This window comes from Lottia gigantea (genome assembly GCF_000327385.1).
Source record: "Lottia gigantea unplaced genomic scaffold LOTGIsca_89, whole genome shotgun sequence".
NCBI lineage: Eukaryota > Metazoa > Mollusca > Gastropoda > Lottiidae > Lottia > Lottia gigantea.
This window is the reverse complement of record NW_008710923.1, coordinates 834,105-861,179: the sequence shown is the minus strand read 5'-3', so window position 1 is coordinate 861,179 and position 27,075 is coordinate 834,105. Positions and strand designations below refer to the sequence as shown.

Below are 27,075 nucleotides of genomic sequence, written 5' to 3'. Positions count from 1 at the left end.
TCCTGAGAGCACACCAATGTTCCTGGGACCCCATTTAAGTTCAAGTGAGCACATCGATGTTTCTGTTAGCCAATCAATGTTCCTGTGAGCACCTCAATGTTCCCGTGAGCACATCAATGTTCTCTCGAGCGCATCAATGTTCCTGTGAGCCAATTAATCTTCATGTGAGCCAATTGATGTTCATGTGTGCCCACCAATGTTCCCATGAACACGTCAATGTTCCCGTGAGCACATCAATGTTCATGTGTGTCAGTCAATGTTCCTGTGTGCCCACCAATGTTCCTGTTAGCCCATTAATTTTCCTAAGAGCACATCAATGTTCCTGTGTGCCCATCAATATTCATGTGAGCCCATTAATGTGCATGTGAGCCAGTTATTGTTCCTGTGTCCTCATCAATGTTCCTTTGAGCCCATTAATGTTCCTGTGAGCACATAATTGTTCCCGTGATCACATCAATGTTCCCGTGAGCACATCAATGTTCCCTCGAGCACATCAATGTTCCTGTGAGCCAATTAATCTTCATGTGAGCCATTTAATGTTCATGTGAGCCCATTAATGTTCATGTGAACCCTTCAATGATCCTATGTGCCCATCAATGTTCCTGTGAGCCAATAAATATTCATGTGAGCCCATCAATGTTCCTATGAGCCAGTTATTGTTCCTGTGAGCATATTAATATTCCTGTGAGCCTATACATCGTGTTTTGAGCCAATACCTGTTCTCATGAATATATGATATATATTTTAAATCAAACGTGGTTTTTACTTTGCTATTTATTTCCAAATTTAGCAAATGCATAAACAAGTACTTTTAGGCCTATTTTTATAATTAAAGACATAATTCAAATCAATATAGCATGTCAATCATTACAATACTTTAATAAATTATTTACTTTGATGACCTCTTTCTCGAACTGCGTCACAAACACAATTACCAGCATATTTCCAATAGATTAAACAAACTGTAATGATAAGTGAGATCTTATGAAACTTGGATTAGGCCTATTTTGAATTGTTTAGGCATTATATTCTTGGAGTTGTTTCAACATTCTACTCTTTGCATTGTTTAGGACCTTTTAAGGAATTTTTTTCTTGGAATTGTTTAAGCAATAAACTGTTGGAATTTCTTAGGCATAATATTCTTGGAATAAATAAACCCAGTACTAACGATCCGAATTGGAATTGACGTTTGAGATATAATGTGGAGCAATTTCGTAGTGTATATGACCCAATGGTCGCTATTATTGGACGGGGAGATACAAACCAATTTATATACGTGTGCTAACTCCGCTAAGAACAACAATCACGAGTCATTTTTCTACAACAAGGAGTCTAAAGTTTGTATATCAAATAATGCCAAGATTCATACAACAAGAAACTTGGTGTCCAGGGATGGATTTATTTATTATGTTCTTCATGGTACGTACCTTGGCCAACCCTTAAATGATAAATTTTTTTTGTATACCCAGTGGCAGCGCCTAGAAAAATGGTTTGCATTCCCAATTGTAACCCCGCTTTGATTTTTACAAATAAGACTTTGCTACGTCTTCAGTCCATAATATTGTGTCAGAATGTACCAAATCAATTCTATCTTTCGAAAATTTTCTTGGGAGACGCTCCACGAGAGGCTCCTTCACAAAGTTGCTGCATTCAGCCTCGACAGTTGTTCCCCTATTGAATCTTCCCTCTATTTGTACCCCCCGTCTCGGAAGGCTGGCTCCGCCACTATGTTCACCTTCGCGTAAGTTTGGTTGAACATGATTCAAGGTCAGTTTGGTTGAACATTATTCAATGTAAGTCTGGTTGAACATGATTCAATGCAAGTTTGACTGAGCATTATTCAAGGTATGTTTGGTTGAACATGACTCAAAGTAAGTTAGTTTGAACATGATGAGTTTTATTAATCCTGATTCAATGTAAGTTCGCTTGAACGTGATTAAAGGTAAGTTTGTTTGAACATGATTCAAGGTAAGTTTGGTTCAACATGATTCAATGGAAGTTTGGTTGAACATGATTAAAGGTAAGTTTGATTCAACATGATTCACGGTAAGTTCGATTAAACATGTTTCAATCAGTGGCTGCGTCAGTGGGGGATAAGGGTGAAGGAAGCGGCATTTGCCTTCATAGAAAATAGGTTTGCACTTCAACTTTATCTTTAACAAATTCAAATATATGATTCTTTTACGTTTTTTGTCTCATAATATGTGCCAGAATGCACATAGAAGACACTTTCAGACGCTCAATGAGCGGCTTGCGACTATGACACCTGCACAGTTGTCGAATTCTGAATTCAGCATCGACAGTTGCCCCGCCCCCTTTCCACCCACGCTATGGAATCAGTCTGTCCCCTTTTTGTACCCAGAGTCTCTGGAGGCTTGTGCTGCCATTGGTTTCAATGAAATGACTATTCAAATTACTTATGCTCAATTTGACTCGCTGAACAATAAGCCTATTGAGACCCATCCTCTAGTATCAATCTGATACGGAAAACTACCATTGTACCAAGCACTGTTACATATATTACATGCATATTCGATTTACAATATTTGCCAATTTTTATTATAAGAAAAAGAAAGTGTTCAGCATCCATGAAAATTTGCAAGATGTCATATATTATTTAGTATTCCACAGGGTGGTTTCTTGAACTCCAGATCTCTGATTATGGTAAATAACTGATATTTATCCAAAGTCATTTTTCACACTCAGTCATAGGAAAGAACGTGCCTAGGTTTCCAGAACTAGATCATGGACAAAGATGAGGATTGACAGGAACTTCTTCGCAAAACCAGAAAGACGTAACGAACCGACGTAAACAAAGTAAAATGAAAAACCTAAAAAAATGAACTTACAAACTTACAATGTTGTTTGTGTGAATTGACAGATGTGTCCCTGCTTTTAAACCTTAGTGGAAAATCGATTGTGTCCACTGCCATCTTGAATATTCGCGAACTATTCTATGATATTGCTGATTCAAATTTACACGTGCATGAAAATTCGGGGTTTTCCAGAACTTAATAAGAATAAGAAATACATGTACATGTGATTTGAAGGCGAGGCCTAAGTTGAAATATTTTTTTTACCGTTATACAAAAAATCAACGTAATTTGTCGGGCGTAGGGATATCAATGGTGCATAATTGTATTTGCCTTTAAAGAAATAAGACATATTATCATATGGTAGTACCGACTCATTGCAGTCAAAATAGCATTAGATCAATTTTTGTTCCGTACTTGAATTAGCTTCTATTTTTACTCAGTCAATAACGGAAAAAAAGATTGGTCTAATTTTTATCATAGGCCAACTGAGTTTCAATAGTGGCTGAAATAAAGCTCTAACAGCATATAAAGTCCAAAGGAAAAAAAAATAAAAAAAAAAATTTAAAATAAACGACTGTATCCCTTTAACGTATTTGATTTTTAAGGTCCGAAATGTGGTCCTCCACCGGTGGTTTCCAATGCTGTTTTAAAAGAAGTAGTGCATGATAGCGGGGATGTTTATACAGCTTACTATACCTGTAATACTGGTTTTTATTTCCCTCTGGTAAATACTTCAACATGCTATGGTTCGAAATGGTCATCGGGTGTCCATAGTAAAGGTAACCGAACTTTCCCTTGTTAATTACCATTAATCATTAAAGAGATTGTAAAGAGATTTTCTAAATTTTTTATATGTATTTGGGATACTGATAGGGTCGATTTGCACCATTCTATTTTTCAGTCGGACGTCTATGGTTCCTGCAATTTCACAAAATATAAGTGTTTGATGACGCCAATAATCGAAAAATTATGCTTGTATCACATAAGACCTTTTCGATAAGTGATGTCATCAAATATATAGTTTTAGATGAATTGCATGAGCCACAGACGTCTGATTGAAAACTGAATGGTGCAAATTTAGAAAACCTCTGTACGTTCTCTTTAAGTCTTAGCGCCAATCACTGCTTTCATTATCAACATTGTCAAGCCTGATGTGATGGTTTATGGTTGGTTGGTATTTAAATATTTAATGTTATACATGTCTTCTTAATATTTACTAATGAAAACAACTTTCGAAGCCATAGTGTCAAAATTCGAATGAACACAAACAAGAATTTTGCCAGATCATTGAAGGCTGGTATAGTAACCCGCTTGAAAATACGAAACGGAACAACTGGATCTTCGTTTTGATTGGTCATTTGATCATCTCAATGACTACATAGGTAGAGAGCATCCGTACAAAACAAGAGGTACTCTCGCAGAAGCTCTCCACTCAATAGAGGCTCAACTACCATAGGAACTGGTTTAACCAAATCCACGGGACCCCATCCGTAAAGGGGCCACCACCACCAGAAAAAAAATCCTAGAGGAGGGGTTCCAACCCAATAAACGGCCCTCTTATCTTATTGAGCCACTGCCGCTCCCCAACATCCTAACGCAGTGGCCTTTCTATGAATCATTAGATGGGCCGATTGGGAATTGTCAAGGGAAGCAAGTTAAATGATAAAAATTTGAAATTGGAAGTATCAAATCGGACAAAACCGGGCCATATCTGGGCCTTCGTAGAAACATTAATAATATTATAATTTCAGCCTTAGAATCCTGTTCTGATCTCAAACAATGTAATCTAGCGTATAAGGACGGGGAATATTGGTTATATCCCGGCGTATATGGCAATACGAAGACTAAAATATACTGTTATGGAATGAGTGGCGGGGCCCCTATGGAATACGTTACGTTAGTGAAAAGTAATGTAATGGAATTCCCACTCGGAACGTATATTAAGAGTTCGGGATGCAAGGTAAAGACTGCAGGATCCACTAAGCAGGGGAAAGTCCAGTTTCATAAAGTTAGAGTTCTACCCGAGGTATGTTATTGCTCTATTAGGTAGTTTTCCCATTCGATAAAACCATGACCACGGGTTCCAAAGGTCAACAGTGACTGATGGCGACGACTTACAGATTTACTGGACAGTAACTGTACTCATACGATGCTAGGTATGGTTCTTACTGGAAATAACACACACGAGCGTAGTCCATAACAATTTTGAATCTCTTCCTCTACTTGAAGAAGTCGAATTTTTTGACTATATTTCAACTAATACCAATTCTAAACTTTTAAATGTGAGTTAAAGTATTAGTTAACTTGATTAATCCCATCACTAGTCTTTCATTTACAGAGCATGAGGATTCAAAATGCTGATAGGAGATTTGCAACTCAAGTATATGGTCAGTTAGAGCTGAAATATGGTTATGCTGGTGCCTGTTCGGTATATGATACATCAATATGCCCACAAAGAGGAACGGCAAGAATAGATGTCACGTCGACGGGGCTTATCTTTGGAGCATCGGTATGTAGGAGCGCTCTGTTTTTAGACAATAAACATTCGACATCCAGTTCGTCTACAAATAAGTAGAAAATTGTCGACGAAAGTTAAGGTAGGATGTTGACTAACTCAAGGCCCGTAGTTGGACTCGATTGTTTTAGTGACAAGTAATATATCCCGAGGAGCAATGATGTATAGTGTATGTATAGTTGCAGTATTGGAATTGGTCCGTAGCCAGAATTTTTTCAGGGGGGATAAATGTCTGATTCGTAGAGGGCATATAGATTATTTTTTCGTTAGTTAACTTTATATTAATTTGCAAACCTTTGCATTGGCAAGGTTCTCTGAACGATGCACCGTCTCTATATGTGTATGCTTATGAACGCAACATCCTCAATTTGCGTTGGATTTTCGGCATTTTATTACTTAGTATTTCAATGGAAAAGTGTTTTTCTAATGCAGAACGAATGGTTGGGAAAAGGATGGCATGAAAGGTTTGCTGTTGTTTCGAGGACAGATCATAAGATTGCTGTAACAGGTGATGGCGGATGTGGCGGTGCGGAACCAAAAGAACCAATCAAGCTAGAGCTAGATCCATATTACAGTGAGATATTTAAAAATCTTTTGGAAATCTGCAGTAGCGTTTCTAGTAATTGTTACGTAGGAAAGGGGGAGGGTGGGGGTGAGCACATAGCTGTCAAATTAGGTCAACAGACAATTATTTCCCTATGTAATATGGTTAGAGGAGGGGGGGGGGGGGGCAATTTTTGATGATCTATTTCACATAGACTTCTTACAGCATCTTGAAATCAGTGTTTGTCTCTCGTCGAAACTGAGTAGAATCCTAGAGAATGTTTGAATCCATCCAATAAACACATGTGCTTATACTAGTGCCTCTCTGCATTTTGATTTTTGCCATCTCGTCATTCCTTTCATATGTCTATTGCATTTATTCAGTGTTTAAGTGTTTTACTTTCAGACCCTCCATTGAATTCGGCAACAGAACCAGTTTGCGTGTAAGAAACTAAGTGCGAGCTGACTATTGTAAAAATATGAACCTGAGGAGTAAGAAACCTGGTGAAGCAAGCATCTTATCTAACACAGAAAATTCTATGACTCCATACTCCGTTTAGGGACCAGTATGTAGCAGTTTCTGGACGACAATAAAATTAATAATAGTATTAATAAATGTGTTACTTTCCTCCACCCCCACCTCCCTACCCCTCAACATTTTCCAAAATCAGTAAATACACGATTGGCCGTGGTCTGATAAATTCATAGGCGCAGAGGTTGATTAATCTATAGGCAAAAAAGGCAGCTGCCTTTCGGCCCATGTCAAATTTTGTAACAGTAAAAATTATCAAAAAGTTAAAAATTTCCACAGGCCCATCGAAAATTGTCCTAATAGGATCGTGATGTGTGAGAATCGACTAAATTGTTTGAGCCTAATGGTGGTGAATTGATTGGTGCTGATGAGCTGATTAATATGTTCCTGAAAAAAAAGATCGCAAACTTCCTGCCATAAAATTGTAATCAGACCATGTCCCCTCCCTAAAATGAGAAATTAGGCCCTCTACTGTTCGTTTGCCTGCGGCCTAACAAGTCCAAAATCCGCCACTGCATAGGCGTAATGGAACGCTACAAAATTTAATGCAAATTTTTAGTCACATCCATTGGCCGAAATGTAAGAAGGCTTGTCCTCTGTGTTGTACAAAGGCAGCCTACTGAAAAGCCAATGCAAAGTAGATTGGACCTGCCCAAAAGGAGGTGTAATATGGAATGGTTAACCTAATTTACATCTTGCTCGCGGTAACAGTGACATGTAACTGGGCCCAGGATCAAATTAGAATTCGATGACACATTATGTGGTATAGGCCTAATGGTGGGATATCGGCACGTCATCCGCATATCACGTACGAGGAATGGATACGGTCAGATTTGTAGGGCTATATCAAGAGTATCAGCAATCAGTTAGATTTCTGGGACGTGATTGAAATAATTCGAGTTTTTAACTTGTGAATAGGTCTGTAATATTATTGATATGTAGTGTACGATATGACCCGTCACATCATTCTGTGTTGTCTTGTACTATATGACCCGTCACATCATTCCCGTGTTGTTTGTGTAACGAAGAGACTTATAATATTTATTTACAGCTCAGTTGATTAAAGTCTTTGAATTTAACCAGTGATTGTTGTTCCTTAAAACTGTGTCTATATATAGCTCAGTTGATTGACCGGCGTTTTATCTCAACCATGGCATAAGCTTAATTCTATCAAATAAAAGGTTGAAATGGGAAATCACATCATTAAAGTTAAGAAAGAAGTAAGTTGAAAAATGGAATATCTCGGTACTAACACCAGACTGTAGTGTTTGTGAATCGTGAGTGGTGTGTATGCACTGTAGCCAATGGCGATGCATTTCTGAATTGAATCTTGGCAATTTAGTTCCTCATGAATTGAAATATCAATTAAAAAATACTACTGAGAGTTTTGGATTACTTTTTGGTTGAAAACGTTAACCACTGGAAAAAATGTTTTTATTTACTTGATTGTAGGTCTACAGACCAAAAAGTAGGCTATTTTCACTTGAATTTTCATACAGTTGAAAATCTTATTTTGATTTCATGACAAGGGCTTAGATTGTTCCGCAAGGATAACAACTCCCAGACTTAGGTTCTCAAGGATCCCTTCTACCAGCATGTCTTTGGCCAAACTTCCTGGCATTGATAACTCATCCATTTACAGCTTGATCAAGTAGACTAGAGTAACCGTTTGTTAATATTGATTTTCAGGGTGAGGGTTTAGAGATAATGATGGATCTTCCAGATGAGATAATTCAGCTGATAATCTCTTATCTACCAGAAACACAGACCATAAAAACTATACGCCTGGTCTCAAAGAGATTTAAGACATTGGTCAATGAGAATCATTTCTGGAGACTCAAATGTATCAATTTAGGATTACCATTGGCAGAAATGGCAGAGGGTAAAGATTGCATAGCGTTATATCTGACAGCGAAACATGGTGGAAATTTACTACTTAATCCTAATGCAGCAGGTGAAAATATATATTAATCAAGACTGTCTTACTGAGAAATTTAATAAAAGTATTAGTAGATCTTGGGATAACTCATGTAAGGTTATATAAGTATGGTATGAGAGAGTGAAGCTGACACTGGTACTCACTTAAACATTGACTGTGGCATCAGACCAGGATTCGAACCCATTAGCGGAAATTCGTCTTGAAACAGTTGAAGCCAATATATAAGGAAGTGTCAGAATGATCTTTTCAAGACTGATTAATAAAGACACCCTTCATGCTCGCTTAATTTGATCTACTGTACAAAAAAGGCAAATTTCTTACAATGTTGGCAAATTATTATATTTTAATTATATGTTTAAGAGAAGTTTTCGCACTGGACTATAGAATTAGATGGTGGAGATAGATTTATTATCGAAGATACTCCCGTTGGTGCCAAACCTTTCCCAACTGATCTCCTAAAAAATAGTAAGTCTTTTACTGCAATGGCTGAATGTTTGACAGTACCATGTGACTTTGGTGTAATAGACTTAATTTTAGCATTATTCTTTAATTATCCAAAGATCATCATGGATATGGTTTTTAAGGCTGTAGGGATACTGTATTTTTCCAAATGAATGCATTGAATAAAAATGTATGCATAGTTCAGGCTTCAAATGTACCCTATAGCTGCACCAGATGATTCCATTTAGTTCTTGCAAGCTGGCACTTGTAGCTACAGCACTGTAACGTCACTGGGCCCACTATTCATTGCTTGATATCATAACAGTCATAGAGCTGCAGATAAACAGATATGTCACATAATATTTCAACTGATCATTATATAATAATAATGATATTTATAGCCCTATGGTTATTTCATAGATTCTGTAAATCATTTTCAAAAAGCAATTGAAGTCAATTCTTTGAGTAGCATAGAATAATGTTAACAAATTCTTTACACAAATTTTTCTGGCTTGAAGATAGCAGTTCTTGGAAATTTTTTGAATTGGTTGTAATGTGTTCATGTATGTCGTTTTTTCGAATTCCATGCTACATGGTGCCATTGATGGAATTTTCACTTTCAGCTGAAGGACCTGTGAAAACATGGGTTACATCATTTGCTACTTCTTCGAAATATCAATTTGTTGATATACACAAGAATTTTGAAGCCTATTTCTACAACAAAACCAAACCAAAAGTTTGTATTTCAGAATGGTATGTATGTTTGGTAACTTTAGGGTGAGTGGTAAATGGTCAATGCCTTCCAATGGAAAAATAAATATTTCTATTTTCATCAAACATCTGCCTCTATATAGGTTTATATGGAGAATCCCCACAAAAACAAGGCCTAGATTTTCTGACTCTACTCCAGTTGACAACTGTCAAAATAGCTATCAGAGGCTGGAATAGAAATAGATGTTACGGACTAGTATTCTCATACAAAAAAGGTTTTTAGCATGTTCTTTGATCACAGCAAAGTAGAAATTTCCAGCATCTAGTGAAAAGATATCATAATTTATATTCTCTATTTGTAGGTATACAAGTCGGTTCGATTGTGGATGTAAATATGTAATCACTGTAGAGTTATTAAACAAATCAAAAGAAATTCTGGATACCTTTCAACTTATTGATAAATTACCACCTGGTCATGAGTGGAAACAGGTAAGTTTGACTGGCAAAACTGAGTGTAAAAAAATAAGCTTTATTAGCTATTTAGGCTCTTAGAATATGTTCTAACCTAGAATCAGAATGGCGTGTGCAGAGAAGTTGCCCTTTTGTCTTTGCAAAATCTCACAAGTTTACTTGTGAAACGTCAGGATTGATATTACCAGTCAGATAGATTGAAGCTTAATGTTTCTCTGTGATTATAATCATCTAAAAATGAGCATTAAGAGCTGATGAAGCACAATTTCAGCTTTTTGTCTTTCTTCTAATTGAATGGAAATTTTCTTGTGGTAGTGACAACTGTTTAAGATTTCCTCTATAAGCTGATAATGAAAGTGTTTTAGATGAACAGGTATTTTTAATTATAATAGATTAGTACTTAATATCAACTTAATAGACTGAAATAGATCATTGTTTGAAGATTGAGCAGCATAAAACTTGAGCACCCTTTTAACAGTGAATATATAAAGGATTTATGAAATGAGTTGCAAGAATTAATTTTGTATTATATAAGCATGAGTGAAAGATTCTATTTATCACACAACTATCAAAAGGTCAGCCTTTTTACACCTTTCTACAAAATGTTCTTGCACATAACAAAAATGTTCTTTGTAAAAACAATCATGTGATTACTAAATTGAAACTTTTGATCAAAATTATGTTATTAGGAACAATTCTGTCTGAGTTTCAACTTCAAAGAAAGCCATGTTGTTGTGTTTACATGGTGCATGAACGTAGGACCTATTTTGCATAAATATTAACCTGCGCTATGAGTTCATATTGTCTTTATGAACCTGTATTATGAACCAGAGAACAGAACTGTTGTGTGATGAATATTTTTATTGTCATTACATTTTTATGCAATTTTTTTTATCATTGACAGGTGAAGCATACGTTCCAAAAACATTATCCAACATTACAATATATAAAATATACTCATAATGGAAGTGATCTGAATTTCTGGGCTGGTCATTATGGTGCTAAATTTACTGGATCATCTATTCGTCTGGTGTTTTCTTAATCTTAAACGCTAGCTGTTAAATTTAAACTGCTTAGTTAACAATTAGTACTGATACAGATCTGTCTTGAAGATGAAATACAGCTTGTTATTATTACCTTTTTGAGAAATTCAGGCCCGCTGTAGCTAAAGTCATCTCTTTAATCATTGATTTGATTTCATTCTGATGGTTACTAGTGGTTGTATAATGGATCCATTCGTATATTTGAATAGTAACTAAATCTGCTCACTGAACTAATGGCAATCATACTGAATTATTTAGTGTCAGTCAAAGAGAAGTGGAACTGAAGAATGCTTGATGAGGTGTGTGAAAATTGTGTAACTGAAATAATACTGTGATATGAATTGATGGTGGAATAATGTTTATTTAATATTATGTAAATTTATGTATGTAATGTTATTGCCCTGTGATATATTGTGATATTCATATAACATCATATTGTGGTCTTAGTATATGAATTGATTTTCATTTCATTTTTCAAGTTAATGTAGATCGATGTTGTATGTATGTATTAAGTATACAGAAACTTTGATAAAACAGTGGAGAAAAGAAATGTATATGAAATAGTTGAAGCTTTAGTCCTACTTTCTGCACCTTATGAGCAAAAGAAGACAGTCAATGCCATGCAGTGTGCCATGAGGTAAATTTTGGCACGACAGCAGCATTCGCCTACCATTTTTCAATATCCCACTGTCAAGATATCTTAAATGTGCACAGCCTGTGGCACAAAACATAGACATTATTATTTAAGTGACTTTCTTGTAAACTTTGTCATCACATGTAAAGTCATTTATATGATTCGCCTTCTGGTTAGCCTTCTTATTATCTAGCTTGTATTTGGTCAAAAGGAATTGACCTTTTCATCCAAACCCGATAGTTAACGCACATGCAATTATATGGTTGACATCGTAAATTATTAAGAGATTTAAATAAAGAAAAGGCAAATGTTTCATATAAATTATATTCATTTATTTATAATCTTCAACAAAAGTTATCACAGTTATTTTAAATAACAAAAAATATACAAGGAAATGCAAGATAAAAAAAAAACAGTCTCAAAATTTCCACAAATATCCTGATACAAAAGTAAGTCTGTAATCTCTATTGAGGATTTAACTTCCAAAAATGCTGGATAAGATCAATTAGTGATAGTGACACTGATCACAGTCATTCTTATCCACTGATTGAACACTGTCATTCTCATTCACAGATTTTGGCATTGTCATTCTCATTCACTGATTGAACACTGTCATTCTCATTCACTGATTGAACATTGTCATTTTCATTCACTGATTGGCATTGTCATTCTCATTCACTGATTGGCATTGTCATTCTCATTCACTGATTGAACACTGTCATTCTCATTCACTGATTGGCATTGTCATTCTCATTCAGTGTCATTCTGAACCACTGATTGCCAGGCTGATTATAAATGCAATTCTGAACTAATGCAATAATAGGGACCAATAATTTTCATAGTCATTGGCAATAAGTGAATGACACTATCATTCTTATCCACTAAATTGACACTTTAATTCTTACCAACTGTCATCCACTGATTGACACTTTCATTCACTGGATGACATGGATATTCTCATTCATTGATTGGCAGTGTCAATCTCAACCACTGATCCACACTGTCATTCTCAAGAACTGAATATCACTGTAAATTTGAACCACTGAATATCACTGTAATTATCACCCGCTGAGTGACACTGTCATACTCGTCCACTGCCACTGATTGACATTTGTCATCCCATTGATATGGCCATTCAATGATGGACACATCCAATGACACTTAATTCTTAACCATTGTATATCTGTATTTGACTAGACTTTTAAAGATCAAACAAATTTTCAAATCTCCACTGGTTCTAAGTGCTCTTCCATATGACTTTCAAATTTCTGTAAAAACAAAACATTTCAATTATGTAAAAATAAAGTGAAAGTTCTTATCGCTCTGGAAAGTAATTCAAAGAGCAGTATTTTAACAGTGAAAATCCATAGGTTAGCAGGATAAGACATATAAACATGACAAACAAATTATTAGCCCCACCCTTAGCAAGTGCTTGATGGTTTAGTATGTGAACTATGAAAACTGTGATATAAATATTACTTGCCTTTGAATCTTTCTGAGTATAAAACCATTGTTTACAACCTCTCCAGGTACATTTAGTCATAAAACTATTCTGAACTGTATGATCGTTTAATAAATGATATAACAGATGATGTCGAATACCAAATACATGTTTACAGTTATCACTCTGAAATATAACAGTTATTTCTTTTTAAAATACTTCTTAGCTAATCAGTAAAAGTGTTCACAGCTCACTGTCAAAATTTGAGCCTTCAAATCCATGAGTGTTCACAATTATCATCGCAAGTTCAAGACATTGATACATATATATAAAAGATATCCATAGAAATAGGAAATTCCTAGTTTGAGGTATTTTTGAAGGAATTATGTGATTTTCGTACATTTCTAGTACTTCTGAAGACTAGTTACATATATTCCAGACTCAAATCAACCCCTGAAAATGGATATCTTGACTTTTTAAGATTAAAGAAATGACAAACCTGACAGGGCCAGACTTGTTTCGAATCTAAAGATATAACAAATATCTCTCCATCACGATTACCAGTATATAGCTAGAAATATAACAATCATGTTTTAGTTCTATAATAATATTCAGAACTTTACTTGTGGGAATTAAATTATTTTTAAAAAAAACATAACGGCAGTTATAGACAGAAATTTATAACTTCAAAACACATGGTAATTCAAGCAAATTTCAATTCTCATGCAGTAAATAAATTAAGAATTTACTTGTCTGCACCACAAAACCTTATATTAATGAAAGAGTGATTAAATTTTAAACCCATACCACAAATTGAAAGATAAAAAAGAAATTCTAAACAGAACTGACCTTTCTGTCATGAACGACAATAGAGGAGACAACTCTTTGTCCTGCTCCGTAATACATACACTTCAACGACTGGCTCTGAAATATTGAATAATGATTTCTAAAAAAATACCTTTTAATGTTACAATTCAACACAAGCTAAAATTTTTAGATAATGTAAAATCACTCAAAATATATTTTTTTTTAACCATAGCAGGATTTGAATGCATGGTACCCAATTGCCTAGCAGACTACAATCTAACTTCCATATTCCTGAGCTAATCCACTGTCACAAGTGAACACAGTATTGACAGTCTAAAGTCATTAACCTCTTCAAGGACATATTCATATACTGTATACATGTGTGTATAGTGCACTTTTTTTTGACTCTAAATACGGCTAGCCAAACTAGGGGTGCCCTTTATACACAGTGAGTCAAGAGCCAGTCATGGGCAGGAGAGATTAGAGTTGAGAGCCAACAAAAAGGTGACTTTTGGAAGCACTCTCTGTGGTGTTAGAATTGTTTTTATTGATGTTCTCTTACCTCTACATCATAACAGCGTATTAATCTATCATAACTTGCTGAATATAAATAACTTCTATCTATAAATACACTGGTCACCATTCCTTTATAATCTTTATATACATGTTCTAATTCCCCTGTCTAATACAATATATATATATATATATTATAAAGAGGGAACTTTAGCAATGATAGAAGCATTAGTTTGTTCGTTTTTTTTTTATCAATTTCCAACATTCAGGAGAAATAAATTAAACTATCCTGTATAAATACGTCAAATTCTTATAATTCTGAAAAAAAGATTTAGGTGAATAGCAAAATGATTACTGAACACTCTTTGGGGTAAATTCAATATAAATTTACTTACATGTAAATCATGAACCATGACTGTTTTATCACCAGATCCACTGTAAACTTTATTCATGTTGACCTACAATATAATAGATACTTTCATGAACTAAAGCATATTAAATTCAACTTTTTCAGTCTTGACTAAAATTTGTCACAGGAATAGTGTACCACTTTCACTTTGACAGACTCAAGGTCAATGTAAGAGTTTAGGCTCTGAGTTAGCTCAAATGATTGTTATTGGTTATTATATCAGTCAGTTTGTTGAACCTTGAATAAGTCATCTTTCCTCATTTTCAAGGGTGTTTAAGTTGCTTTAATCATCTGATATTTTGGTTTTGACGACTTGCAATTTCCGAGGGCTTGTGTATAGAAATTATCAACACATACCTGTACACTAAAGGCTGTTTTGGTGTGACCTTCTAAAACACGGACTGGTAACCCACTAAATGCATCATAAATAGTAATAGTAGCATCTTGTGATGAGACACAGAGTAATTTAAAACCTCCTTCTCTAGCTGATGTTATACAGTGAATACACTGATCATCACTTTGATAGGTGTCTATCTTTTTATTATTCTACAAATAGAAATATTTACATGATATTGATATATTACCTTGATCTTTTCATTGTATAAGCTGTGGTATGACTAGTTTTAATCTTAGTTATATAACAATTTACTTAGTAAATGTATAGAAGGAGTGACTGAAGGTCATAACTGACATGTTTAGCCCCAACCTCACTGTGCCTTTAGAAAATACTTTATTATGGATATACTACTCCTTCCTTTAATTTTTACAATGTTTCATTCCTCATCCAGGAATCTTTATCTCTTACTGTGCTTAATAAAGATTCCTGTGCAAGAGAAAATAATACAAAGCTAACTTGATATGTGGGATGGAATAGTTCTTGCCGATATTTCAAAAAGCAATTGAACATTTCAAAGCTAATTTGACCTGTGTTGAAAATTGACATCTCTAATAATTATGCAAAACACATAATAATACCTGCAGTGATATAACTTCTAGCATTCCATTGACTAAACCACCATAAACATGACCATAATCAGAATGTAAACATTTCACTTCTTCCATAACATCTATATTGTATAGAACACTGGAATTCTGAAATATAACATCTATATTGTATAGAACACTGGAATTCTGAAATATAACATCTATATTGTATAGAACACTGGAATTCTGAAATATAACATCTATATGGTATAGAACACTAGAATTCTGAAATATAACATCTATATGGTATAGAACACTGGAATTCTGAAATATAACATCTATATTATACAGAACACTGGAATTAAAAAAAAAAAACAAAATATCAGGGGCATTGCGAGTGGATATACAGGATAGGGGCATTTGTCCCCACAGAAATACTTTAATTTTATCAAAATACATTTCCGGAGAGCCCCCTTCCCCAAGTCAGTCTGTCCCTAATTTGTACCCCCAGTTACAGAATCCAGGAGGATTGATAAAACATGACACCTACCTCAACATCATAAGCCATGATATAAAAGGCTACTCCAGCCAAATATAGTCTTGATTGTCCATTAGGTAGAGTAGCTAGAGCCATACAGTTGACAGTATTGTCCTGAGTATCATAATCTGTCAACAAATCTCCTGTCTGAAAAATAGAAAGGTATTAGAAAACATTAACAAATGGTTTCATTGATGTTATGACCGGCAAGACATTTTTCCAGATTTTGCCAAATTGGTCCTCAATTTTCTCTATCAAACACAAAAAACAAAATGGATAACAACCAATTTTAGTATTTGTATTTTTCCCTACCTAAGCAGACTTTAAACTAAAAGGTAAACAATTAAAGACTTACTTCTTTTGAAAAGCGTCTGACTCCATACCCACGATAACAAACATATACATTGTCATTATCAAACTGTATACCATTAATAGTTAATCTTGGTCCATCAAACGGTTTATTACTTTTCTTGGTGGCGATGCTGAAATAAAAGTCATTTGGTATAAAAAAAAGTTAGAAAAATATATTAGCCTTGCTCATCAACTTTGGCAAATTATGAAAGGGCATTTTGTAGACTAACAAATTTGTAAAAGATATCCACAACCAATCTACCACAAATTCCAGACATAAAGATGTAAGGTCTAAAATAAAATCAAACCATTTTATATTCAACCTCACAGTTTCACCATGCAACTATCAACTATGAGGATACTTTTACTGAGTTAAAATAATGAATAACAGTAAAAATAAATCCACTTCAAAGAGTCTATTTCTACCAAAATGTCAATTTCCATCCATTTATCAAAATAAAAAAACAAAGTATAACATTACCTCTGATCATTTGAAGCATTTGTCGAAGTTTCAAAAGATTCCAAGTACGCCTCATAACCACTTCCAATTTCCAGAAGATCGCTGTCTTCAGATCCAGAATCATCATCGGAAAATTCTACTGGTAATATCTCACTGCTGGCGGCACCCAACTTGACATTGAGTGGATATAGGGACAAATTAGTTTCAGGCTGAGCAGGTTGAGCTGTTGATGCTGTTGATACTGAAGATGCTGAAGAGGTTACTGATGATATAGAAGGTTGTTGGTTTTCTATGGATTCTGGTTGTGACTGATCGAGCAGCTGTCCAGGCACTGATGTGGTTTCTGACTTCTGAGATTTCTCGTGAGATTCAAGTGACTTTGGATGATATCCCTCTTTCTGATGCTTTAGATGAGAACCATTGGGGTCTTTGGACAGGGGAGTAGAGGTTGAAGCTGTTGCTGGTGAGTTGGACTGATGGGACCAAGATTGAGGAGTTTGCTGAGACTTAAGTCTTTGTTTAATGTTTGCAAGAGGAACACTGTCTTCAGCAGTACTATCAGAGCTAGAATCAAGTTGGAATTTAGATCGGAAGTCTTTCACTGGAGACAAACTTGAAGGGTTTGACTCCATATCACTTAACACAGAAGAATCAACTTGGCCAGCATCTTCTTCTTGTTGATCTGGTTCCAACTTTTCTAAGACTATTGAACATGATTTTAATGATTTTCCTGTTTCAACTTTTGAAGTTTTATGCTCACTATGGCTTGTCGTGGAAGCATCACTTGATTTGGTCAGTGGAAGTTGTGATATGGAAGTAACACCAGAGAAATTAGCTGCCAGTTGTTTCAAAAGAGAAGCACTATCTGGAGAACCTGTAAAAGCTCCCAGATATTTGACAGAACGTCCAACAAACGAAGGAGATTTCTCACCAGATTTTCTCACATCGGCATCAGATTCAGAGACACTTCTTTGCCTTAAATAACCCACAGTCTTCACTGGACTGACAGTAAAACCATGAGCAGAGTTTGGTGAAACAAACAGTCCTCTTTCAATATTTGGAATTACAGTGGTACTTGGAGTAGGCGACTCTAACTTAAGATTGTTGTTGGAGCTGCTAGAATCCACAGTTTCTGCTTTCATAATATTTTCTGGTTGAGACTCATATGATGAATCTAAGTTGATGACAGATTCACTCCCAGATCCAGAGATTCTTGATTGTGATGCCTCTTTGGATGGTCGATCTACTACCATCTCACTTATTTGTTCACTGGACTCTTGTTTAATGACCTCCATTGCAGTATCTTCTGAAGAGTTATCCATAACCTTAATGATACCAGTGGTTTCATCTTCAGTTGAACAATCTGACTCTACAATGACTTCATCTAAGGACTCACACGAATCTGTAGATTCAGCCATGACAGACGTCTGAGAATCTGTCTGTGGAGAATTCAAGGAAATGCTGGAATTTTGTGATGAATATCCTTGATTTTTTAAGGTTTCTGCTTGAGATTTCAGATCTACAGAATTGGTCAACATGCTCCCCCTCGAGTCACCATGAACCATTGAAGGTATTGGAGATATAACAGAGGTGTCTGGCTCTATTTTGGTGATCCTGTCCTGAGACAGTTCTGTAGCAGTAATGGTTACATCATCTTCAGAGGAACAATCTGTTGATACAGTTATTCTGGAAGTTGATGCAGAACTTCCTTTGACATCTTTATCAACACATCCTAAAATAGACATCAATTATAAGAATTTTTAACAGGAATGGAAAATCCTGTGGACAATGAACTAAAATGAAATAGAGTTTTACATAATAAAAGCGACCATTGCCATGCAGTGTGATGAGAAATTCTGAAAAGAATTATATAAGTATCACTGACAAGGGAAACTGGATTAAGATATACATATATCAACCTATGTCTGAATTAAACCCTGGAACTTCAAGCTAGCGAGCAAGCCACAGCATCTGCTGTAACATCATTTAAAACACCATTAATGATGTAGAAATGTCTATCTAGAAGCTTAACTTACCTTTCAGAACATGCATCCTTCTTTCCTTCATCCTCAATCTCTTTGCTTCTATCTGGAACATACAAAATCATTGGCATACAAACAATGGTCCCCAATGAAATGATGTTTTTATTCCCAAATATAATCAAATTGATTTGAAATGAATTTTACCCTCCTTTCATAACCGCCAGAAGCAAGTTTCAGTGTCTGGGGACAAAAATTTGATGACAGCTTTAATCCAGAATTATCTCCAGCTTTAACATCATTATGTCCCAGTCCAGTAAAAGTAGGGTTAATAAACTAAAGATGGCTTCACTGTGACTCCTATGAAAGTTACCAATAGTCCAAATGATACTTACCCTTTGTTTTCTATCATGACAATCTTTGAGTTTCTGAAAAGTGTCCTGTAAAACTTGATATAATTCACCAGTTTCAGTGTCTATCTCTGTCAGCTCCTTGTGTAGGTCTTCCTCCTTTAAACCTATCTGTAGAACTGTCTTTAGAACTGAATTTTCTTGAGCCTGCAAACCAATCTTAGGCACTTTACCTTCATCAAAGGCTATGGGTGATGAGGCTTGACTGGTGAATTTCTTTGCAACTGAGGTAGAAGCTGAAGGATTTCCCATTCTAAAGGGTGGACAATTTGGTGGAGTCATTGGGTTGAAATTTGGAAATTGGCAAAAGGGGTTCATTGGTGGCATGGGTCCTTTATCAGATTGGGCTGGATCCATATTAGAAGAGACTGAAGATCCCATGTTTTCTGGTCCAAGTGGAGGAGTCTGATTTCTCATTGGAAACATATTAAATGCCTGATTAAACTGTGGATGAAACTGATTAGGAAATGGCATGGACATGGGGTGATAAGGATTGTAACCGGGTGGCATGTATCCGAATGGATACGCTCCTGGGAAGTAAGGATTGGACATGAAATTTTGTTGAGGTGTTGAGTCTGTGGATGGTGTTGAGCTAGCTATATTAGTTATAGATGTGGTAGCGGGACTAGAATGGGTTGTGTTCTGACTAGTGGTTGAATCCTGAGTGGGATGCCGAGACCTGGAATTAGTATCAGCATTTGTTGTACATGGAACGTGAATCTCTTGGACTGAAAAGTCCTTTGTTTCTTCTTTGTTAGTTTTATCAGTTGGTTCAGCTTTGACAATGGATGATGATGATATTGTATTTACAATAACCTAAAAAGGAAAGGTGAAAGATGAGTCTTCACAATAAATACAATGGTTTAAAAATTGTATATGCAGAATGGTTACGCTTAATATAGAAAAAATCTTTGCTAGCTTTAAGCTCAAAAGACTTTATTGAATTTCAGCTCCAATAAAAAGAACTTTCGTAGCCGGTGTTGCTGGGCAAGATATGCTCACCCTTGCAGAACACCAGATGCCACTCTGCAATTGGTCAACTCTGAATCCCTTTCAGAGTCCAAATAGCGAATATTGTTTTAATTGGGATATTAATTTTGTCTCTGTACAGCAAATCGCTATTATTGGTTAGACACAATCTACATCTATATAAATCAGATATCACACAAAGCTCAGAATTCATATTTACCTGCTGGTCTCCTGAAGGAAGCTGCTGATGCTTGTTATCTTTACCACCTTCATTAATAACATCAATCAAGGACTGTTCGATGCTGCCAAGTTCACTTTCAGTTTCAATCAACTGAGCAATTTGTATTTGTATCTCTGGAGTAAGGTCTTCTATTTTTATAACTGGAACATCAATACCTCCCAAACTTCCACAGAGTCCTGCTAGATCTTGGTTGACTCGAGTTACATCTAGATCATCATAGCTAATCCTGGAGGAATCCAGACGATTCTGAGATTGTGCGTGATTTCGTAACATACTGGCTAGCTGCATCCTTTCTTTACGAGACCTTGGAGAATTCACCAATTTTATCAACATTTCTTTGGTCAAAGGCTTCTTGAGAACTCTGCTCTGGTTTGGAAGGATTATTGGATTATGGTCTCTTCTAGGTGATCTATGAGATTCGGAGGCTGCAGATCTAAATGGAACTGGTTTTGCAGATATAGATATTTGATGTCTGTTGTGTGAAGTTTCATCACATGTAGTTGATGGTTCACTGCTGTGTTGCCTCTCAATATTTGGCAATTCTGAGCTTTGCATTGCATCTGGAGGCTTGGTGCTTTTGTCTTCCAGAATACTCTTAGTGATCGAGGAACTTGAAGATACCAGAGCGTCACTCAAGACACTCTGACTGGTCACAGTACTGGACTTCACACTCTTTTTCTTTTTCATGAAAGTTTTGGCCTTTTTAGGACGAGAATAAATGTCGTCTGGAAGTACTGATTTGGGTAGAACTTTCCTGTTATCTTTACCGGTCTTTGGTAAAATACTTGTGAGAATATTGGCACCTGCTGGTCTTTGAGGACTTACTGATTTCGTTGCCACAGTTCTTCTCTTTACATTACAGGCAAGTAAACTCGGAATTGGCGCCTGATAGGACACAGAATCAGAGCTCAGATGGTCTTCTAATAGTTCCTGAACTTGGGGACAAATTTCAGCATCCTTTTCTTTGAGAGGTTCCGAATCAACAATTGGTCTTGTGTCTATAGTTACACTTGATCGTCCCGCTGTTGTGTTGTCCCGTGACTTAGAAATCTCTAAAGCTGCTTTAGATTTAGCTACCCTTGTTTTTCTTTTTGACACAGGCTTCTTTTTAGGTTTTTGAGGGTCTGGGGTCTTTGATTTACCCCTGCTTCGTAAACCTTGTCTTATATTTGCAATTTCTGGTTTCTTTTTTGCAGGAGATGGTTTGCTTTTTTTTCCGCCATTTCTGTCACTGACTGTAGTTTTTGGCAATTTCTTTTGTTCTGGAATTTTATGCCCCTTGCTTGTAATTTTCTGTTTCTTTTGTGCAGAAGTTCTAGAACTAGGTTCCTCTTCATTTTGTCGTTTATTACCTTTAGCTTGGACATTCAGTGGTTTTGGATCGACATGGTCTTGTTCTATACTTGATCTTCTTTCATTTAATCGTGGGTCAGATCTTCTGTTAAGATCTCTATTGTGAGGTCTTTCATATCTTTGTCTTCGGTCATCTGGCTCCTCTTGTCTGTTATCCTGCCTGTTATCTTGTCTGTTATCCTGCCTGTTATCTTGTCTGCTATCTGGTCTGTTATCTTGTCTGTTATCCGGTCTGTTATCCTGCCTGTTATCCTGCCTGTTATCTTGTCTGCTATCCTGCCTGTTATCTTGTCTGCTATCTGGTCTGTTATCTTGCCTGTTATCTTGTCTGTTATCTGGATTACTTGCAGATGGTCTGTTTCCATTTCCTTCGTGCAGACTGAAATCTTTGTTATGGTCTTCATGAGGTGTATTATTTCTTTCTGAATAGTCCTCATGGTCAAAGAATTCAGGGCTTTCCTCATCATATTCAAAATTCATATAGTTGTTATACATATTTGGATTTATGTTGTCCCATTTCCCCTGAAAATTGCCGAAATTCCTTTGAAAAGGCATGTGTCCATAACCATGAAAATAAGGCTCATTGTTCTGCCATCGTTGTTCATCTTCAAAGTCCATCAATGGAGGAGGATATGAAGGCTGCCAATCATCATCAGTATGCCAAAATGGATTCTCAAACCCTTCATCTTTTGACTTCCCTTTCTTATGTCTGATTCCATCAAATTTCTCCCTCCTGAAATGTCTGTCATTCCTTCCTCGCCAATTATTAAAATTCATTGGATGCTGGCCTGAGTTGTCTCCCATATATCTACCCGTTCCTGGCTTTCGAACATTATTCATATCATTATAGCGCCTTCCTGGTACATTTCCCCATTGTTGAAAGTTTTTGAAATTCTGTCTCTGCCAAGGAGGATGAATCCATGGTGAATAATTTGGATGGTTGTTTGGATTCCACCATTGTTGTCTGTTACCGGAATTAATCTGATTATCTCCCTTTTCTTCTTCTTCTTCACTCCCACTGAAATAAAATGAAATGAAATGACATGAAACAAATCCAAGACTTACAATCCACTGTTCCATATCATGAAATTTTGTATTTTTACCGTCCACTTAAAAATTGAAAATCTCATAAAGAATATTTTGCGTCCTTCTCATGTACTTATCTTGGAATCATGGTAGTGCACAAGACTTAGGTGGGTATAAAATCAATACGTAATTAAAATTAAGGCAAGGCATCTTATTCATGCCACTAAACTGAAATCACTGACAAAGGGAAGGCATTTCCAGTTCTTCCAAATCAGATGTGTTATTGTTGACATTGACATTATCATTCAGCATTATACTAAAGTTGCACATGAACATAATCATATACCTATATACATAAGCTTCACCATTTTCTTCAGCAATGTTAAATTTCTCTACTGCTTTTTTATGTCGATTATCTAGAAGATGTTTTCTATATTCAGGTATAGTTTTACAGGTACTTAAACACAGGGAACAGGTGTGTGCTGAATTCCTGATAGTAATAAAAGGGAATTTATAATTGTTTGATAAGTTTGATTACAATTTATTCAGAGATACAAATATTCAGACCTAGGATCACTTTGCGAAATTTCAAAAAACTTTAATTAAACATGATTTAGTGTTTCTTATTATCAAATTGGTCTATCAATTACAAATTCATCTTTATTAACAAATTTCTTTGTTTAAAAAGCATCATTCTATTCTGACCTAATTTGATAAAGATGGACAAGATTAAATTCCATTCTTAGTAATGCAGGCTGACAAAATCTATTGAAAACATTATAAAGGATGCAATAAAGACAGGGCAATGAATAACAGTGTAATATTTTAACAAAAACTATATAGATAGGCCTACCTCTTCTGGTCTTCAATCTTAGCATGGTGAATAAGTGACCATAAATGCTCCTTCAAATCCTGAAAAAGAGAAAAAACAAATTTAGTATTTCATAGGAAGTAAAGGTCCCCTGCAACATAAATACATTTTACACAAATTTTTTGTTTCATATTGAATAGAATTTGGACCACCTGAACAGCAAATTAAATTTCTAGAAAAAGCACACATAGAAAACATGAAAACCAGAAGCAGTCATCATTTCATCATGCACAGATATTAAAGATAAAACAAATTTTCAACCTTTTCTGAATTATATGAAATTTTACACAATTCACAACCAAAAATCTTTATATCTTTTTTCTCATCTCTTCTATTGTGTCTGACATTCTCAGACTCTCTGCAATATAATAGAAATTTATCATAATAACTTGAGTCAGACTCATTATATAGCTTATATAGGTCCAATATAGCCTATCGTATATATATATAAAACAGAACCTAAAAAAACATATTGTTACTCAGAAATAAAGGACTATTGGTAAAAATATAGGCTTAAAATTTTCACTGTCATTTTGACCATAACAGTTGACTACAGTTTTTGGGGCCATTTTGTTTTGATGCCAAGTTGATTATAACCTAATAACAGCCTAGCCTAGGCCTGAGTCACAATCACCATAGTTCCATATACTGCACTGCTTCTTATCCAATATCCTTTATAGGGATTGCAAATAGACTTTCTAAATCTTTTATGTGTATTACCGACACTGATGGAATCAATTTGCACCATTCGCATTTCAGACGTCTGTGGTTCTTGCAATTCCACTACAACTGAGTGTTTGATGATGTCACTAATTGCTAAGGACCTTATGTGATAAATCATATTAATTAATGACGTCATCAAGCACAAATTATTTTTGAATTGCAAGAACCACAGACGTCTGTCTGAAAATTGGAATGTGCCAATTGATGCTATGAGCTTCCCTGAAACAAATAAAAAAAGTTAAGAAAACCTAGTTACAATCCCTTTAATTCCTTTAATATCATCGTCATTCTGATTTCCTGTCAAATTTCTGTTTTTACTGTAATCGTAAATAATTAATACCTAACAGTATATGATGTCAATATTGCAAAAGGTGCCGTGCCAATGAATTGTTAACAGTTTTTGCAACAGTGTCCTAGTTTGAGTTTGAGTCTGACTGAAAATTAGAATAGTGTAAATCGTTGCTAACAGTATGATTTTACTAATAAAAGGTTTAACTCTTTCTGGTCCCTTTAACCTTCATTATTTCATAATGCTCCAAAGACGATATATAAACTATAGTAAAATGCGACTAATGATTGTATGTAGTTCAAATCGTTGATGGTTTGAAACAGCCAATCAAATCACTACTCGACGATCGATTTAAAGTTAACGATAAATTAACGAAACTAGGTGTTGGAATTAATGGACTTTAGTGTGGATATGTTGTTCTATGCATGAAGTGGAAATTTTGTTGATTTCAGTGCACATAAATTTCAAGATTTGACCATAAATTTTGTCTACTCAGTGTAGACAGAGTTATTATAAACCACAGGCATCTGTTTCTATCAATAGTTGACTCTCTCTTTGATAGTATACATAGAAGAAGGTAGATAACACTTGTCTTGTCACGACTATCTCTGCTTCAGATGGTTTTCTACCATTTACCGTAATGAAACATAATCCCAACCTTATATGAATCGTTTCATTGAATATTTTCCCTTTACACACAGTGTTTCTCTTCATACTAATCTAACCATTGTTCAATAAAAATACTAACAAAGTTTACACCCAATGTTTCACTGTATTTACTTCCAGTTGGTGGGTTTCAGGGCAGAATGTTATATATTTCTTTTTTAAAATGATGCTGTAAAATTACTGTGTTGCCATTTTCATTATTTAAGCTTATATATATTTAAAGAATGGAAATCACCAATATAACTTGAAAAGTATATATCGAAAAGTCCGTAACCATGCTTTTACTTTCACTTTTGTTTATACTTTACAGGTAAGTATAGATGACCTATCATATTGAAACAGATGCCTGTGCTACAAACATATCGTTAGGGTCAATGATTACGTGAGCATTATTTTCATCTGCGAATTAGACTAGGATTTGAAGAACACGCTGAATTAATTCCAAGTGTAGTCAAACGAAGGTAGGTTGTTTAAAGTCTAAAATCCACAACCGAACAGATCAATGCCATTTATTGACTATGCAGGCTTATCATTAATTCATCATTTTGATGGGAATAGAGGATGAATATATTGTATTCCATAAAACCATCATTCAAAGTTAAATCAAGTTGAAAGTTGCTGAAATGTTGGAAAATATAATCAGACACTCACTGCTTATACTTTAACAATAAATTTTAAAATGTCAATGGTGTGATTATCTTATTTTATAGAAAATCGAATTTCCCTGCAACTTTGTCAGCCATGTTTGTTATGATTGAATGCATTGTGGGAATTTTTTAGGAGAATTTTTTTTTGTAAAATTCGATAAATGCGTTAGAATTTAATAATACTGATGTACTTATGAATAATATCTGAATTGCACTTGATTTATTTGAATCCACATGATAATCATTTCTTATTGGAAATTAATATTTTGTTGACCTCATGACGTCATAACATCGGCCATATTTTCCGAAGACCGACGAATTAATAAGTTGAATATTCAGTTTTGTAAGTAAGATCATCTCTATGTACTTTGTTTATTTGTTTAATTGGGTAATTTCGTTTTGATCTTTCTGTCAAGACAATAAGGGACATGTGCATCACCATACATTTCTAGAAATCATCACATTTTTGACGCAAATTAATGAATTATTTTAGCAGACAGCATTTTTGATTGGTAAATTTTGTGTTTGTTGTTTTTTTTGAGTATTGATTATTTCATTGATGATGAAGACATGATATCTTATCTATGTTGTGGATTTGTTAATACCTGTTTTAGACAAACTGTAAATCAAACTAATAGTGTAGTGGCTCTAGAGAGATGAAATACTGAAACATCCTACATAAACAAACACAGATTTTTTGAGGGGGTGGGGCTAAGCTTAGATGTCAGATAGTTAAGATAGTTCTCTTATTAAGATAGATCTTTAAAAGGTATTTGAGATTCTTCTTTGAATAATTCAGACATTTGTAGAATA

At 35.1% G+C, this 27,075-nt stretch overlaps 3 protein-coding genes across 3 annotated transcripts; 2 read left to right on the top strand and 1 right to left on the bottom strand.

The window, feature by feature from the left end:
* Positions 1 to 1,861: 1,861 nt before the first annotated feature.
* On the top strand, positions 1,862 to 6,321 carry LOTGIDRAFT_169823 (hypothetical protein; the record flags this gene model as incomplete). Its single annotated transcript, XM_009068113.1, has 6 exons — positions 1,862 to 1,871; positions 3,422 to 3,595; positions 4,568 to 4,842; positions 5,155 to 5,325; positions 5,764 to 5,983; positions 6,281 to 6,321. 6 exons carry the CDS (start codon positions 1,862 to 1,864, stop codon positions 6,319 to 6,321), a joined length of 891 nt encoding a protein of 296 aa, XP_009066361.1.
* A 1,795-nt stretch (positions 6,322 to 8,116) lies between these two features.
* On the top strand, positions 8,117 to 11,010 carry LOTGIDRAFT_134271 (hypothetical protein; the record flags this gene model as incomplete). Its single annotated transcript, XM_009068112.1, has 5 exons — positions 8,117 to 8,360; positions 8,706 to 8,810; positions 9,416 to 9,539; positions 9,860 to 9,986; positions 10,873 to 11,010. 5 exons carry the CDS (start codon positions 8,117 to 8,119, stop codon positions 11,008 to 11,010), a joined length of 738 nt encoding a protein of 245 aa, XP_009066360.1.
* Positions 11,011 to 13,128: 2,118 nt separating this feature from the next.
* Positions 13,129 to 15,886, bottom strand: LOTGIDRAFT_84904 (hypothetical protein; the record flags this gene model as incomplete). The annotated part of the gene is made up of 7 exons (XM_009068111.1): positions 13,129 to 13,272; positions 13,586 to 13,657; positions 13,936 to 14,010; positions 14,456 to 14,575; positions 14,802 to 14,864; positions 15,167 to 15,361; positions 15,791 to 15,886. Coding segments are annotated over 7 exons (765 nt in total), but the record flags the coding sequence as incomplete, so codon positions are not given.
* Between the last annotated feature and the right edge of the window lie 11,189 nt (positions 15,887 to 27,075).